The 15503-nt window shown below is 47.7% G+C and overlaps 1 protein-coding gene across 2 annotated transcripts in view; it reads left to right on the top strand.

The window, feature by feature from the left end:
• The window catches only part of LOC119962395 (homeodomain-interacting protein kinase 4-like), a 38726-nt gene extending 25980 nt beyond the window's left edge, over window positions 1-12746 (top strand). For both annotated transcript variants that reach the window (XM_038790360.1, XM_038790362.1), the window contains exons 5-8: window positions 3570-3678; window positions 5536-5615; window positions 7361-7430; window positions 12536-12746. In XM_038790360.1, coding sequence (XP_038646288.1) covers window positions 3570-3678; window positions 5536-5615; window positions 7361-7430; window positions 12536-12553 — 277 coding nt within the window. In that variant the 3' untranslated portion in view covers window positions 12554-12746. The remainder of the gene's footprint in view (window positions 1-3569; window positions 3679-5535; window positions 5616-7360; window positions 7431-12535) is intronic.
• Window positions 12747-15503: the final 2757 nt, after the last annotated feature.

Below are 15503 nucleotides of genomic sequence, written 5' to 3'. Positions count from 1 at the left end.
AACACTTTCCCACTCATAACGTCCTGAAGATGTGAGAGAAAATTAGTGTGGTGCATTTGAGGAATGCTCAGCTCTTCCAGCACAGAAAGTTCTGTTAAGTAGTCAGCCCAAAGTGTTGCCTCTGGATGGCTTAACTGGACCTCTGCTTGCAGTCAAAGAATGGGGCAAAAATGGCTCTTCCAGACTCCTGCTTTCAGTTCCTTTCTGTTAATTCATGTTACACCCCAAGTCGGGGGCTCGCCAAGAAGCTTTGCAGGTATCCTCTGCAGGCGCTGAAGATGGTTGCAGTGTAGAAAAGTATTTTCAGTTGAAAGTGTATTGCTTTCCACTGGAGCAACCTTCAAGTGTTAAGAACAGCAGTCGGGTCGGAGAATTGCCGGGGGTTGGCGTGAATCCCGCCCCCACCGTCCTCCGAATTCTCTGGCCCCCCCCAAAGGTCGGCGAGGTGTGAATCCCACCACCCGCCTCGGAGAATGGCGGGGACCGGCGCGACTCAATGGGCCCTGGGGCTGCCCAAATTCTCTGGCCTGCGATGGGCCGAAGTCCCGCTGGTTTTTTGCCGGTCCCGCCGGTGTGGATCAGACTAGGTCCCTTACCGGCATGGGACCTGGCGGCGTGGGCTGGCTCTGGGGTCCTGGGGGGGGCACAGGGCAATCTGGCCCCGGGGTGTGACCCACGGTGGCCTGGCCCGATCCGCGGACGGGCCTGTGCCGTGGGGGCACTCTTTTCCTACGCGTCGGCCGTGTCAGCCTCTGCGATGGCTGCGTGTAGGTGAACCCCCCTCCCGCGCATGCGCGGGGATGACGTCAGCAGCCGCTGACGGTCCCGCGCATGCACGGTCTCTTGTCGGCCAGCGGAGACCCTTCGGCCCCGGCTGGCGTGGCACCAAAGGCCTTCCACGCCAGCCGGCGGGCCGCAAACCACTCCGGCGCCAGCCTAGCCCCTGAAGGTGCAAAGGATTCCGCGCCTTTGGGGCGGCCCGACGCCGGAGTGGTTCACGCCACTCTGTCCTGCCGGGGCCCCCCGCCCCGCCGGGTACGGGAGAATCCCGCCCCAGTTTTCTCAATTCAATGCCCTTTCAGGGGGTGAGAATGCTGTGAGACATGTGTGTTGGCTGGCCATGAAAATCATGGGCTTTACTTCAGAGTGAACGTCAAGTTTAACCCATTTATTTACTGCATTTGAAAAGGATCCTATCATTTTCCGGGTCAGGTTGACAAACAACAATCTGAAAAACTAAAGCAAGTGAAGACGGGAATGTAGCCTTACATTTTCAAGAAATAAATGTACATATTTTTGTAGGTGGAAGGACAAGTTGAGACCGCTGTTATAAAAGTATGTGGGTTCCTTTATAAACATACGCATTGTGCACTAAAACACTGAAATTATGCAAAACCTTTATAAATCAGCTGGAGTATTGTGTCCAGTTCTGGTCAACACCCTTCAGGAAGAATGTCAAAGCCTTAGAGAAGAGATTTCCTGGAATGGCATGAACTATATGTGACCTTAGTTAGGTGAAGAGACTAGCAAAGTAGGGGTTGTTCTACTCAGACCAGAGAATGATCAGGGGAGAATTCATGGGGATGTTGAAATTCCTGAAGCGTTTTGATTGAGTAAGTATGGGGAAATTGTTCCCAACGGCAGACGGGGTGGTAACCAGAGGACACGTTTATGATAATTGCCAATAGAACCAGATTTTTTTTTAACGTACCAAGTTGTTATGCTGGGGGATATGCATATTCAGTTGTAACTTTTAAAAGGGAATTCGACATCTAGTTTGAAAGGAGAAAGTTATTTGTGGAATCATATCAGCCAGATCTCTTCATGGGGAGGAGGGCGGACAGCTTTGCCTTTGCCTCCCTGATCGCCCGCTGTAGAATCCTGCTCGGCTGGCTGTCAGCAGCACCACCTAAAGCTGAAGACCGGCTGTCCGACCTATCAGAATTTCTCCAAATGGGGAAGGCCAAATTCGCCATCCAAGGGTCGGAAGATGGCTTCCTCAAAACATGGTAGCCATTCATCCGACTGTTCCAGGACCCGTTCAGGACCAACAAACAAATAATTAAGTAGCGAAGAGTCAGGGGGGAAGTAGCCAGGACATGATAGAAGGGAGGGAAGAGAGGGAGGACCAGGTGGGGCGTGTGGAGCAAGAGGGAGTAGCCAAACCCAGCAGGAAAGAAAGGGGAGTAGCAGAGAAGAAGGGGGTGGGAGGGGAGGGGGGAGGAATAAGGGGGGGGGAGGGACGGGGATCAACAGAGGGGAGCCAGAAGGGAGGAAAGAGGAGGGCAAACACACTGGGGGAGAGCGCAGGAAACAACAAGGACCACAACTAGCACAGCAAGGTGAAAGAGAGTAAGATGGAATAGGAAGAAGGAGCGACAAATGGCCATGTTGTGTTATGCTTCTTCATGTAGCATAAGCTGCTTCCTTGATGTATGCTCTGACAAAGGAAGGTTCAGACTTGGAGATAGGTTTAACACCTTTATTGAACAGTTATCAATTCTCCTACTTGAGTTTGAATCTCCTGCTAATCTTGCCATAGTAAGTCAGTCTAACTAACCAGTCTGCTCTAAGCCATGCGGTGGGTGTGATGCTTCTGATCTGCCCCTGTCCTTCTCTCTGAGTGTTGCCTGTGGAGAGAGACAGAGCATGTGTGCCCTGTCCTTTTATATGCGTTGCTCCCTTGTGGTAGTGTCACCTCTGGGTGTCTTGACTGCCCATTGGTCGTGTCCTATTCTATGTGTTCATTAGCTGTATGTCTGCATGTCATGATGTCTCTGGTGCTCCCTCTAGTGTTTACTTAGTCTCAGTGTATTTACATTAACCCCTTGTGTATTTACAGTGATGCATATCACCAAATCCACCTTTTTTCGTGTTACATATTTTCTGTACTACGTTAAAGAAAATTTAACAAAATAGGTAGAGAAATGATGACATGTACAAATCATGATGACAGTTATGATTATACAATATCAAATAATATGTATGAGTCCAAGTTGATGAATTAATATGGTCGAGTGGCTTTCTTGTTTTGTCATTGAAGTGTCAATGTTGATGTTGCCATTTCCTTGTGAACGCCGCCAGTGTCCCTGAGCTTAAGGAACCAAGAAGTCATCAGGAGGTGCGCAAATGGTCAAATGGTCTGATTTGGACTCTTTTTTTTTCTATGCTTGTGGTAGCGATGCAGTATGTAATCTGCCTTGAAAACTAGTTTTCTGTATGTGCGACAAAAGCTTTTGACAAAGAGTCATCGGACTCGAAATGTTAGTTCTTTTCTCTCCCTCAGGTGCTGCCAGACTTGCTGAGATTTTCCAGCATTTTCCCTTTCGTTTCAGATTCCAGCATCCGCAGTAATTTGCTTTTATTTAACTGCGCTGGGATCAACTGGATAACCCTTTCCAGGAACCGACATATGAGCAATGGGCTTCTTAGCCTCCTTCTTGAGGTGTATCGTTTCACGACTTTCTGATTCTGTGACATTTGAATTATCCTAGCAAGTATATCAAGGTGTTTTACAGTTTTGTGAGAATCAAATCATTCATTGTTATTTTTAATCAATATTGTTTCAGCTGTAACGCAAACAAGCAGTTGGTCCTGGAAGATTTTGGTGAACAGGAAAGTGAAGAAGTGTCCCTGGAAAACAATGCTCCAAAACAAAACATCAAGAGGCACAATCTGGTAAGGTTATTAACCCTACATTCACACAAATCTGGTTAGACCACATCTGGAATGCTTTGGGAAGTTATGGGTGCCACACCTGAGGAGAGATATACTTTGGAGAGAGCGAGGCGAAGACCTAGACTCCAAGTTACAGTGCGAGGCGATGTTCCAGAAGCTAGCATTATAATCCCTGGAATTTAGAATGTGAAAGGTAATTTGATTGAAACTCCTAAGATTTCATTTTAAATCTTTTTATTCTCATTTTCAACATTTTCATCAAACAAACAACAAAAGAAAAGAACAAAACTAAAAACAAATACAATAACAATCCCCCAAACAAAAACATCTCCCTCCTCAATATACAGACCAAAACGTTCACCAAGCGTTCCAGATAAAAAAAATCAACAGTCTATCAATAAACAGTGTAACCAAAAACAACAAAAAACAATAACTCCAACTCCCCCTTCCCCCTATGTTCAATGGCAACCAATTTTCGAAAGTGCACAATAAACAGTCCCCATGAATTGTAGAACCCTTCCTTCACCCCTCAGCTCAAATTTCACCTCGAGAGTCGGAAATTCAAGTAGGTCCCCCCCGCCATGTCGAGGCACAGGGTGGAGAAGCTGACCTCCACCCCAACAGGACCTGTCTCCAAGCAATCAGTGAGGCGAAGGCTAAAACATCTGTCCCTGCAGCTTGGGCCGGTACCCCGAAAATGGCTTCTAGGGGCCCTGGTTCCAAGTTCACATGTAGTACCCCGAGATGATACTGAAAATCTCCCCACAATACCTCTCCAGCTTCGGACAGGACTAAAACATATTTACATGGTGTGCGTGACTCCTCCCACACCGCTCACATACATCCTCCACTCGCTCAAAGAGCCGACTCATCCTCTCCCTCGTGAGGTGCGCCCTATATATGGCCTTCAGCTGTATCAGCCCTAATCTCAAGCATGAGCTTGAAGCGTCCACCCTCCGTCCAGAGCGCCTCACACCACAGACCTTCTTCCATAACTTCGCCCAACTCTTTTTCCCACTTGCCTTTAATCCCCTCCAAAGACACCCCATCCATCCCAAAATCCTCCTGTAGATCACCGACACTACCCCCTTCTCCATTCCCCTTGCCATCAATACCTCTTTCAACAGCGAGGGGGTCGACGCTATCAGGAAGCTCTGAACCTCCTTCCCAGCAAATTCTTGGAGCTGCAGGCACCTAAACCCTTCCCCTCGCCCCAGTCCATATTCCGCCCCAACTCTTCCAACCTCGCAAAACGTCCCCCCAGGAACAGGTCTAAAACCCCTGCCTCGCTCTATGCTCATTTACTAAAAAGTGATCCCATCCAATATGGGCAGGATTCATATCGCAACGTCTCCTGAGATTGCGTTGAATCTCGTGAGGCGTGGCGAGCCGGGTAGATCCCTGGAACGGGGTCTCCTGGCTTTCAACGGCTGCACTGTGCCGCGGCGAGCTGCTTTTCCAGCACAGTGTGGTTGTTAGGTTGTGCCCATAATAATTAAACAAAGTACTTTGCTTGTGAGATGATGATCTGTGCAGAGTTAGCCAATCACAGTGTGAGGAAATTAGGCTTCAATTACCCTCAGTGCCAAGGCTGGAACCGATAAATATTAACGAGGGAATCTGGCAATTACTGCGAGAAATGTGTGTGGATGACAGAAAGGGGCTCAATTGATGAATAGCCCACAAACACTGTCCAAGCTCCTTTGTGAAGAATGGTCACCTGGATCTGACACTGCAGAATGGCTGCCTCTGTTCAGACTTCAATCCAGTGTGTCACTTTCTTCACAGAAGAGGAAGAAGTCGAAGAAGAAATGTGTTTACAATAAAGTCATTGAAATTTATCCTTTCTTTATGTAGGGTTCAGAAATGGAAATTAATTTTTCACAAGTACATGTCAATGAAGTAGAAGGTTTGGAGGAAGAGAAGTGTCCAGAAAAGTAAGTATGGATGATTTATGGATTCCATATACGATTCATATGGACACGGGTGCATCCTCCATGAATATTTGGTTGCTCCTGTAAAATGTTTTGAAAGAGTAAGTGTGATGGCTCAAGACATACACAGGAGGCTTCCAGTAATTAACAAAGGGGTTTATTGATGAAAAGCAAAGGCAGTTAAGTGACAGGCACAGAACACGATACAACAGGACTGAACAATTCGGCACCCCGGTCCACACTGCCCGGGATCCTGCACACAGGCCCCATGCGAACTCCCCATTGGCCAGGATTCACCCGCTCTCCCACGTGATTGACCCCAAGCTGGTCATGTTGTCCTTGGAGCCCACCCCCTTAAGGGCCGTGCTATCACAGTAAGAAAAGAGAAACATCATTAACCAGAGGGCACAGATTTAGATCCATTGGCAAAAGGCAGAGGGGGGATGAGGGGCATGATGTACCAGCAGCGTACCGCCCGAGAGGCATGATACTTCCAGTAAATGCCGGGAGAGGCTCCACCCGGCCTTTCCGATGGCCATTACGCCTCACGTGATCGAAGCAGATCCCGCAAGGTGTCGCATGACCAGGTGGGTTTAAGAACCCACTTAACTGTACTGATGCCAAAGGGCGGCACGTGGCACAGTGGTTAGCACTGCTGCCTATGACAATGAGGATACGGGTTCGAACCCCGGCCCTGGGTCACTGTCCATGTGGAGTTTGTATAATCTCCTCATGTCTGCGTGGATTTCACCCCCACAACCCAAAGATGTGCAGGTTAGGTGGATTGGCCATGCTAAATTGCCCCTTAATTGGAAAAAAAATGATTGGGTTCTCTGAATTTTAAAAACATTGTGCTGACACCGGATATAACTGGCTCCCGGCATTTAGTGACCTCATCAGGGAGAGCCAAGCCGTTCGCAGGTGAGTACTGGTCCACGCAAACGTGGAGGATCACCCAGGTTATGGGAAGCCCCTGGGTGGTCAGAGGCAGAGTAGGGTGGTACCCTGGCTCTCCCTCTGGCACCCAGGCAGCTTGGCACTGCCAGGCTGGCACATTGGCACTGCCAAAGTGCCAGGGTGGCACTTCCAAGTTGGCAGGATGACTGCCTGGGTGCCATGGTGGCAGTGCAGGGTGCCCAGGTGCCAGGGTGGCACTCCCATGAAAGGCGGGATGAGGGGCTATGAAGGCTGAGGGTGTGAAGGGCGGGTATAAAGGGGCCTCTGGAAGGTTGGAGATGGTGAAGGGTGGGGGGCCCTTGAGAGGGGGCATGGAAAAGCTTTAAAAGGGGGCCGTCATCGATCCCATAGTGGGGTGTCCTGACTTGGTGGGGGTGGGGGTGGGGGGGGGGGGGGGGGTATAATGCCTATGTTTGGGGGGAGGGGTGACATTGCCCATGGGTGTCGGGTGTGGGTGACCCTTCAACTCACTTACAGATCGGGGCACCCTTTCCAAAATGGTGGCCCAACCTCTGAGGTGCCTTTCTAGCCAACGGGATCAGCTCCCAAATGATGAACAAAATGTGGGCTAGCCCGGTGAGAAACTCCCCAAGGCCCAAAAAAGTGACTAAGTGTGATTAGATAGCGGTGGGGAACCCGCCGACAGAGCAAGGGAGAAACTCCCAGCCAAACCCGCCTGAAATGACACTGAGAAACTTTCCCGCTAGATTGCACGCTCTATCGCAGCTTTGTGGTCTAATGTGCAGCAGACTGCTTTGTCGTTCACAGTTCATGTGTTCTCTTTTCTGAAGGAACAGCTGCAGGATTTTCAAGCTAGCAAAGTGCCAAAGGAGAAGCAAGAAATGCAAAAAGAAAGTGAAAGTGAGTCCGATAGAATTCTGCATAATTTTCTTTTGAACTAGTTAATCATCTGATTGACAGCACAGGTTTTCCGGTGTATAGACGAAGAACAGATTGAAAGGCTGGATACTAAGCAAGGCTTTCTCTGTAGTTTGTATCAGAACATAACCTCACACAGTTGGAAGTAGAACAAATTTTAAAGGGCAGATGGATTCCGTAGTCACATGTAGAAATTCAGTGAAGACACATATAGCAGTGTAGTGGGTAAGAAAGGAAAATCATTCACCATTGGAGTATGCTCTCTTTTTGAATAATGATATACTCCATATCTCCAGATGGTGGGGCCGTACTGGTAATGTCACTAGACTCGGACCCCAGAGGCCCAGGCCTGGGGACATGGGTCCAAATCCCATCCGTAGGCAGCTGGTGGAATTTAAATTCAATTAATAAATCTGGAATTTTAAAAGTAGGTTCAGTAATCGAACCATAAAGCCGCAGAATTCCTACAATGCCAGAGGAGGCCATTCAGCCTATTGTATCTGCACCGACCATCTGAAAAAGCACTCTACCTAGGCCCACTCCCTGGCCCTATCCCCTTAACCCCACCCAGTCTGCACCTTTCGGTACTAAGGGGCAACTTAGCATGACCAAGCCATCTAACTTACATACCTTTGGACTGTGGGAGAAAACTGGAGCACTGGGAGGAAACCCATGCTGACATGGGGAGAACGTGCAACCTTCACATAGACAGTCACTCAAGGCTGGAATTGAACCCCGGTCCTGGTGCTGTGAGGCAGCAGTGCTAACCAATGTGCCACCATGCCCCCCCCCCCCCCCCCCAGTAATGGTGATCATGAAACTATCATCGATTCTTGTAAAAACCCATCTGGTTCACCAATGTCCTTTAGGGAAGGAGATCCGCTGTTCTTACCTGGTCTGGTCTACATGTGACTCCAGATCCACATCAATGTGGCTGACTCTTAACTGCCCCCTGAAATGGACTAGCAAGGAACTCAGTTCTGGAATAATGGGCAACAAATATTTTGCCAGCAATGCCCATGTGGTAATATGACTAGGGACATTATGGTACCTTAGAACCGAGCTGCTATTGGTGCAGAAGACTCGCTGCCCATTGGACCAGGCAAGTCATGTGCCTCTCTGCCGATTGGCTGAGGAAGTAATGTGCCTCTCGGCCGATTGGCTGAGAGGTAGGTAGCTCCGCCTACAAGGCGGAGTACAAGAACCCGAACTGTCCAGCAGTTAGCCTTTCTTTCTATACGTCTACTGCCGGGCACACATCTTGTGCATTAAAGCCTGTCGTTTGGAACTTCTTCTCGTCTCGTGTCCAATTGATGGTGCATCAGCCCATATCCCGTTAAAGATGAAAAAACACAGCTATCAACCTCCCCTTGAAAATCACTGGGATATGGGGGCACGGTGGTGCAGTGGTTAGCACTGCTGCCTCACGGCGCCAAGGACTCAGATTCGATCCAGGCCCTGGTAACTGTCCATGTGGAGTTTGCACATTCTCCCCATGTCTGCGTGGGTCTCACCCCCACAACCCAAAGATGTGCGGTGTAGGTGGATTGGCCACACTAAATTGCCCCTTAATTGGAAAAAAATATTGGGTACTCTAAGAAAACTTTCAAATCACTGGGATATCCATCTGCTTAAGATTTTATTTAGATCAGTAACTTTTCTTCCATGACATATTTGAGTTTCCATGATCTGCAGCTCCCAGAAGGGGGAGCCAGGATGCTATAATCTACACGACCTGTCAATGACTAACTTCAGCCCTTGTATCATGCACTGAATAACCTGTAGTACGTGTAAATAGGCATTCTCAACCCTTGCACCATTGCACAGGATGAGCCTACACTACCTATTAATTGCCAACCTCAGTCCTTGTACCATTGCAATGAATATAAATAATTACATGTTTATATTAATAATTTAGATATGAATGTAGGAGGGTTGATCTGTGAGTTTGCAAATGATACAAAAATTTGTGGGGTGATAAATAATGAGGAGATAGTCTTCAATTAAAGGAGGTTATAGACGGGCTGGTCAGATTTTACGAGGGATGTGATAGCACTGGAAAGGAAATTTACCAGGATATTGCCTGGGCTGGAGAGTTTTCATTATGAAGAGAGGTTGGATAGACTTTGATTGTTTTCCTTGGAGTAGAGGAGACTGAGGGGGAACATGATTGAGATGTATAAAATTATGAGGAACATTGATAGAGTAGACAGGAAGATACCTTTCCCCCTGGTGGAAGGTTCAATGCCCAAGGGGCATAGATTTAAGGTAAGGGGCAGGAGGCTTAGAGGGGGTGTAAGGAGAAGCTTTTTTACCCAGAGGGTGGTGGGAGTTTGGAACTCACTGTCTGAAAGGTTGGTGGAGATAGAAACCCTCATAACATTCAAGGAGTATTTAGATGTGCACTTGCGATGCCAGAGCATACAAGGTTATGGGCAAAGTGCGGAAAATGAGATTGAAATAGTTAGGTGCTTATTTTTCTGTGCTGTATGACTCTATGAATACCGTGCAATGTTTCTTTAAAAAAATAAATGCTTGAGTTGATGAAAAATGAATGTTAACTAAGAAATATATCACAGAACGTTATAGCCATCCATAGCCAAAGATATACAGGTTAGGTGGATTAGCCATGATCAATCCGCAGGGTTCCAGGAAAAGGGCTGGAGTGTGGGCCTGGGTAGTGCTCCTTTGGAGGGTCAATGCAGGCTGGATGGGCTGAATTACCTCTTTTTGCACTTTAGGGGTATTATGGATTCATTGTTTAAGGTATTTTTTTTCTTCCAGGGAGTTAGTAAGAAGAGATATTATCAATAATATTGTGCAAAAAGAAAGTTGTTAAATGTGATCATGATGTCTCCGGAAGGTAGGGAGGTGGAGGTTGTGATCGCAATGGATGTAGAAAAGGCTTTTGGGCGGGGCTTTATTGACTGGGTCAGGTTGCTGTATCAGGCTCCTGTGGCAAGCGTACGGACGAATAGGACAACATCGGACTATTTTAGACTGCACCGGGGGATGAGACAGGGATACCTCCTCTCCCCACTATTGTTCGCGCTAGCTATAGAGACGTTGGCAATTGCTCTGAGAGCCTCAAGGGGCTGGAAGGGGCTAGTTTGGGGGAGGGGGGGTGTGGAGCACAGAGTCTCACTCTATGCAGACGGCCTGCTTCTGTATGTATCGGATCCATTAGAGGGGATGGAAGGAATCATGAGGATTCTAGGGGAATTTGGCCTGTTTTCGGGGTATAAGCTAAATATGGGGAAAAGTTTGCGTCCAGGCGAGGGGACAGGAGAGGCGATTGGGGGAGCTGCCGTTTAGATTAGTAGGGGGAAGCTTTAGGTACCTAGGCATTCAAGTGGCGCGGGAATGGGACCAGCTGCATAAATTAAATCTGACCCGGCTAGCAGACCAAATGAAGGATGATTTCAGAGATGGGAGGCACTTCCATTGTCACTGGCTGGGAGGGTGCAGACGGTGAAGATGACGGTCCTCCCGAGATTCCTGTTTATATTTCAGTGTCTCCCCATCTTTATTCTGCGGTTCTTTTTTAAACGGGTCAACAAAGTGATCACTGGCTTCGTTTGGGCGGGCAAGATCCCGCGGGTAAGGAAGGTAAAGCTTGAGCGGAGTTGGGGAGATGGCGGGCTGGCACTGCCAAATTGTAGTAACTATTACTGGGCAGCGAATATAGCCATGATCAGGAAGTGGTGGTGGGGGAGGGGTCTGCATGGGAGCATATGGAGGCGGCTTCATGCAAGGGCACCAGTTTTGGGGGCGTTGGTAACTGCACCTCTGCCATTCCCGCCGGCACAGTACGCCATGGTGGTGGTGGCCCTGAGAGTCTGGGGGCAATGGAGGAGACATGTGGGATCAGAGGGAGCATCGGTCTGGTCCCCAATCTGTAATAATCACCAGTTTTCCCCGGAAAGTATGGATGGGGGGTTCCGTATATGGCGGAGAGTAGGGATTGAGAGGATGGGGGATATGTTTATATAGGGGAGCTTTCCGAGTATGAGGGCGCTGGAGGAGAAGTTTGGGTTGGCGAGGGGAAACAAATTCAGGTATCTGCAGGTGCGGGACTTCCTAAGTAAACAGGTGTCAACCTTCCCGCTCCTACCGCTAAGGGGGATTCAGGACAGGGTAGTTTCCAGAGGGTGGGTAGGAGAAGGGAGCATCACGGACATTTACAAGGAACTTATGGGGTCAGAGGGGACACAGACCGAGGAGCTGAAGCACAAGTGGGAGGAGGAGCTGGGAGGTGAGATGGAGGATGGTCTATGGGCTGATACGTTGAGTAGAGTCAACACGTCCGCAACATGTGCCAGGCTCAGCCTGGTACAATTTAAGGTCGTTCACCGGGCTCACATGACAGTGGCCCGGATGAGCAGATTCTTTGGGGTGGAGGACTGGTGTGCAAAATTTGCGGGAGGACCAGCGAACCATGTCCACATGTTCTGGACATGTCCGAAGCTTAGGGGATTTTGGCAGGGGTTTGCAGATGTCATGTCCACGGTGTTAAAAACAAGGGTGGCACTGAGTCCAGAGGTGGCCATTTTCGGGGTGTTGGAAGACCCGGGAATCCAGGAGGAGAAAGAGGCAGACATGCTGGCCTTTGCTTTCCTGGTAGCCCGGAGATAGATACTATTAGCTTGGAGGGACTTAAAGCCCCCGAAGTTGGAGACCTGGCTGTCGGACATGGCTAGCTTTCTCTGTTTGGAGAAAATCAAGTTCGCCTTGAGAGGGTCACTGTTAGGGTTCGTCCGGAGGTGACAACCATTCGTCAACTTCTTTGCGGAAAATTAATCATCAGCAGAGGGGGGGGGGAGGTTAGTTTAACTTAGAGTAGGGGGTTAATAAAGGTGAGACCTGTAAGGGAGGGAGACGGATTTCGCACTATGTTTATAGTTTCATGTACATTGTTTATTGTGTTGTTATAATACCAAAAATTACCTCAATAAAATGTTTATTTTAAAAAAAATAATATTGTGCTAAATAACTCTTATATAATTTCAATTCTCTGCACCTGTTGGCCTTTGCACTGAATCTTTTACCTGCAAACGGACACCAATTTCTGTCTCATTCCTGCATAGGTAGCCTGCTGGGGGTGAAGACAATGTCTGACATTCGCTGGACCCTGTATATAAAGATATTCTTTGAAGTTATGTTGGCCTAGCTGATTAATACATTGCTGAACAAATGAACTGTACATTCACGAGTGCATCTGTTCCAAGGAATATTATGTCTATGTGCTAGGAGCATCAATTATAAAAATATATTTATTGAGAAAATGAACAAAAGAAAGAAGGAATTAAAATCCCTCATACTGCAAAAGTGTCATTCCTTCTTGTATAAAGTTAGAATTTATAGAATTAAGTAATCAAAATAAGCACTGAATATCGAAGATTTAATGTAGGATATTTTACTGTTTCACAACTCAAAACTGGTTTGAGGAAAATATCTTGCGTTTCCCAGTTTTTTTTATACTTATCGACTATTGGGGCAGCATGGTAGCGCAATGGTTAGCACTGCAGTTTCACGGCACAGAGGAACAGGGTTCGATCCTGGCCACTGTCCGTGTGGAGTTTGCACATTCTCCCCGTGTCTGCGTGGGTTTCACCCTCACAGCCCAAAGATCTGCAGCGTAGGTGGATTGGCCACGCTAAATTGCCCCTTAATTGGAAAAAAAAGAATTGGGTACTTTTAAAAATTGTTATTGACTATTTTGCTGACTGAAGGATAGAAATTACTATCAGATTGCGAAAGTATCTAATGTGCTCAACATCAAATCTTTTCTGCTATTTTAATGGGCGTTTTACCGAAACATTGAGCTCCCATTGAAAGTGTAATCTATCTGCTAAAAGTAATGTTACATCTGTAAAGACACTGTTGTGAGAAACAGAAATAATGCTCTGGGTTAGAAGATAAGAGGTTACATTACACAGTGAAAAGTGAAGGAAGCTTTACACTGCATCTAATTTTGTTATTCTTGGCTCAAGAGACATTTGATAAGACAAGGTAGAGGAAACATTAGTCTCCAACTGCCTTTTAGAACTTTAGGACAGTACAGCACAGAACAGGCCCTTCGGCCCTCGATGTTGTGCCGAACAATGATCACCCCACTTAAACCCACGTAACCCGTATACCCGTAACCCAACAATCCCCCCATTAACCTTACACTACGGGCAGTTTAGCATGGCCAATCCACCTAACCCGCACATCTTTGGACTGTGGGAGGAAACCGGAGCACCCGGAGGAAACCCACGCAGACACAGGGAGGACGTGCAGACTCCACACAGACAGTGACCCAGCCGGGAATCGAACCTGGGACCCTGGAGCTGTGAAGCATTGATGCTAACCACCATGCTACCGTGAGGCCCCTTGTGCTGTTTCTAATCTTGGAGCGTTCGATGAGACAAATTTGACAGAAATATTTCTTTCTACCTGTCTTGGGAGTTCTTGATTTTGACAGTGGACACAATTGGCTGAATTCTCCGATTCCCCAGCAGTGTGTTTCTCAGCGGCTCGCTGCCGGCAGGATTCTCAACTCCCACCGCCTGTCAATGGGAATGCCCATTGAAGCCACCCCTCATCATCGGGAAACCCGTGGGTGGGGGTGCCCTGCTGATGGGAAAAGAGAATCCCAATGGCTGGAGAATTCTGGCCAATATGGTCAACGGTTTCCTATCTCCTACCTTTGATATTCCTCACTCTGGCAAGCACAAACTCTACAAAGAAATACGATCATGGATAATGAGTGACCAAACAGTGTACTGGCCCCCACTTTTCATTTATTTTTAAACGTACCTTTAAGTGTAACTCATTTATTTAGAAGACACAGAGAAACAGTCCTGCTCACAATTGGTCTGTCTATGCTGATTTCTGAATTCTCCATCACTCCAGTAATAGTACACTCTTCACTAAAGAACTTGGGTGGTTATATTGTTCCAGGGAAAAGATTTGTACACAAGAAGATTGAACATAGATGTGGAACGTGATAGGTTCCTTAAGTCACTGACATCAATGACTTACAACAAAGGTAGTTTATTCCTAAACTCATCAACTGTATACAGTACTTGTGCTCTGCTCGAGATCCTGGGGATCCCACCCCATGGCTTCTAATTATGCCGTATCATCACATTTTCATGTGACCACTCAGTCTACAATGGGTTAACATTTTAAGCAGGAGACAAAATCCAGGAAGTGCTATATTGGCATATATTGATATTTACCTTCCCCTTTATTGCAATATTTTGTTATGGTGGATTGGCATCTTCGCTTAGCACAGTCCAGACTCATCTGTGTATCAACCCAGGGGCACTGCTCCATCAACCCTGCCTGGCCCTTGTAAAATGTATTTTATTCCAAACTGGCGGCATGGTAGCACAGTGGTTAGCACTGTTGCTTCACAGAGCCAGAGACCAAAAGTTAGGTCGGGTTGGACAGATGGGGTGGAGGTGCTCTTTCAGGGGCTAGTGTACACTCGATGGGCCGAATGGCCTCCTTCTGCACTGTAAATTCTATGACTTCTTTGATTTATACAAAATATTACAATACATTAGCAAATCGGGAAACAAAACTCCCAACGTGCAACTGTACAGTTTGTACAAATTCCACCCCCCCCCCCCCCCCCCCCCCCCCAGCTCAAAACCGTGATTTTTGCACAGCGGCATTAACACCGACATCCCCTCTATCAGTTGGTTCCAGACCTTTACCGTGCACAGCACCACCGGGCTCTCCGAGTATTTCTCCGGGGCGCCATTGGCAATACCGCTGTCACTACAGCCCTCAAGGTGGAGCCCCTGCAGGAATCTTCCTCCATCCTAACTCATTCTGCCCCCTCTCCTTCCCACCACCGCCTCACCTTCTCCACATTTGCCACCCAATAATAATGTAGAAGCTTCGGCAATGCCAACCCTCCCTACTGCCTCTGTCTCTGTAACAGGGTCCTCTTAACCCCAAGCACCTTCCCCACCCACACAAAGTCGGAGATAATCCTTTTCTTTTACTTTTAGAGTACGCAATTCATTTTTCCAATAAAGGGGCAATTTAGTGCGGCTA

The sequence above is a fragment of the Scyliorhinus canicula genome, chromosome 2, assembly GCF_902713615.1.
Source record: "Scyliorhinus canicula chromosome 2, sScyCan1.1, whole genome shotgun sequence".
NCBI lineage: Eukaryota > Metazoa > Chordata > Chondrichthyes > Carcharhiniformes > Scyliorhinidae > Scyliorhinus > Scyliorhinus canicula.
Note: the sequence above shows the minus strand (reverse complement) of the source record. Positions and strands in the feature narration are given on the sequence as shown.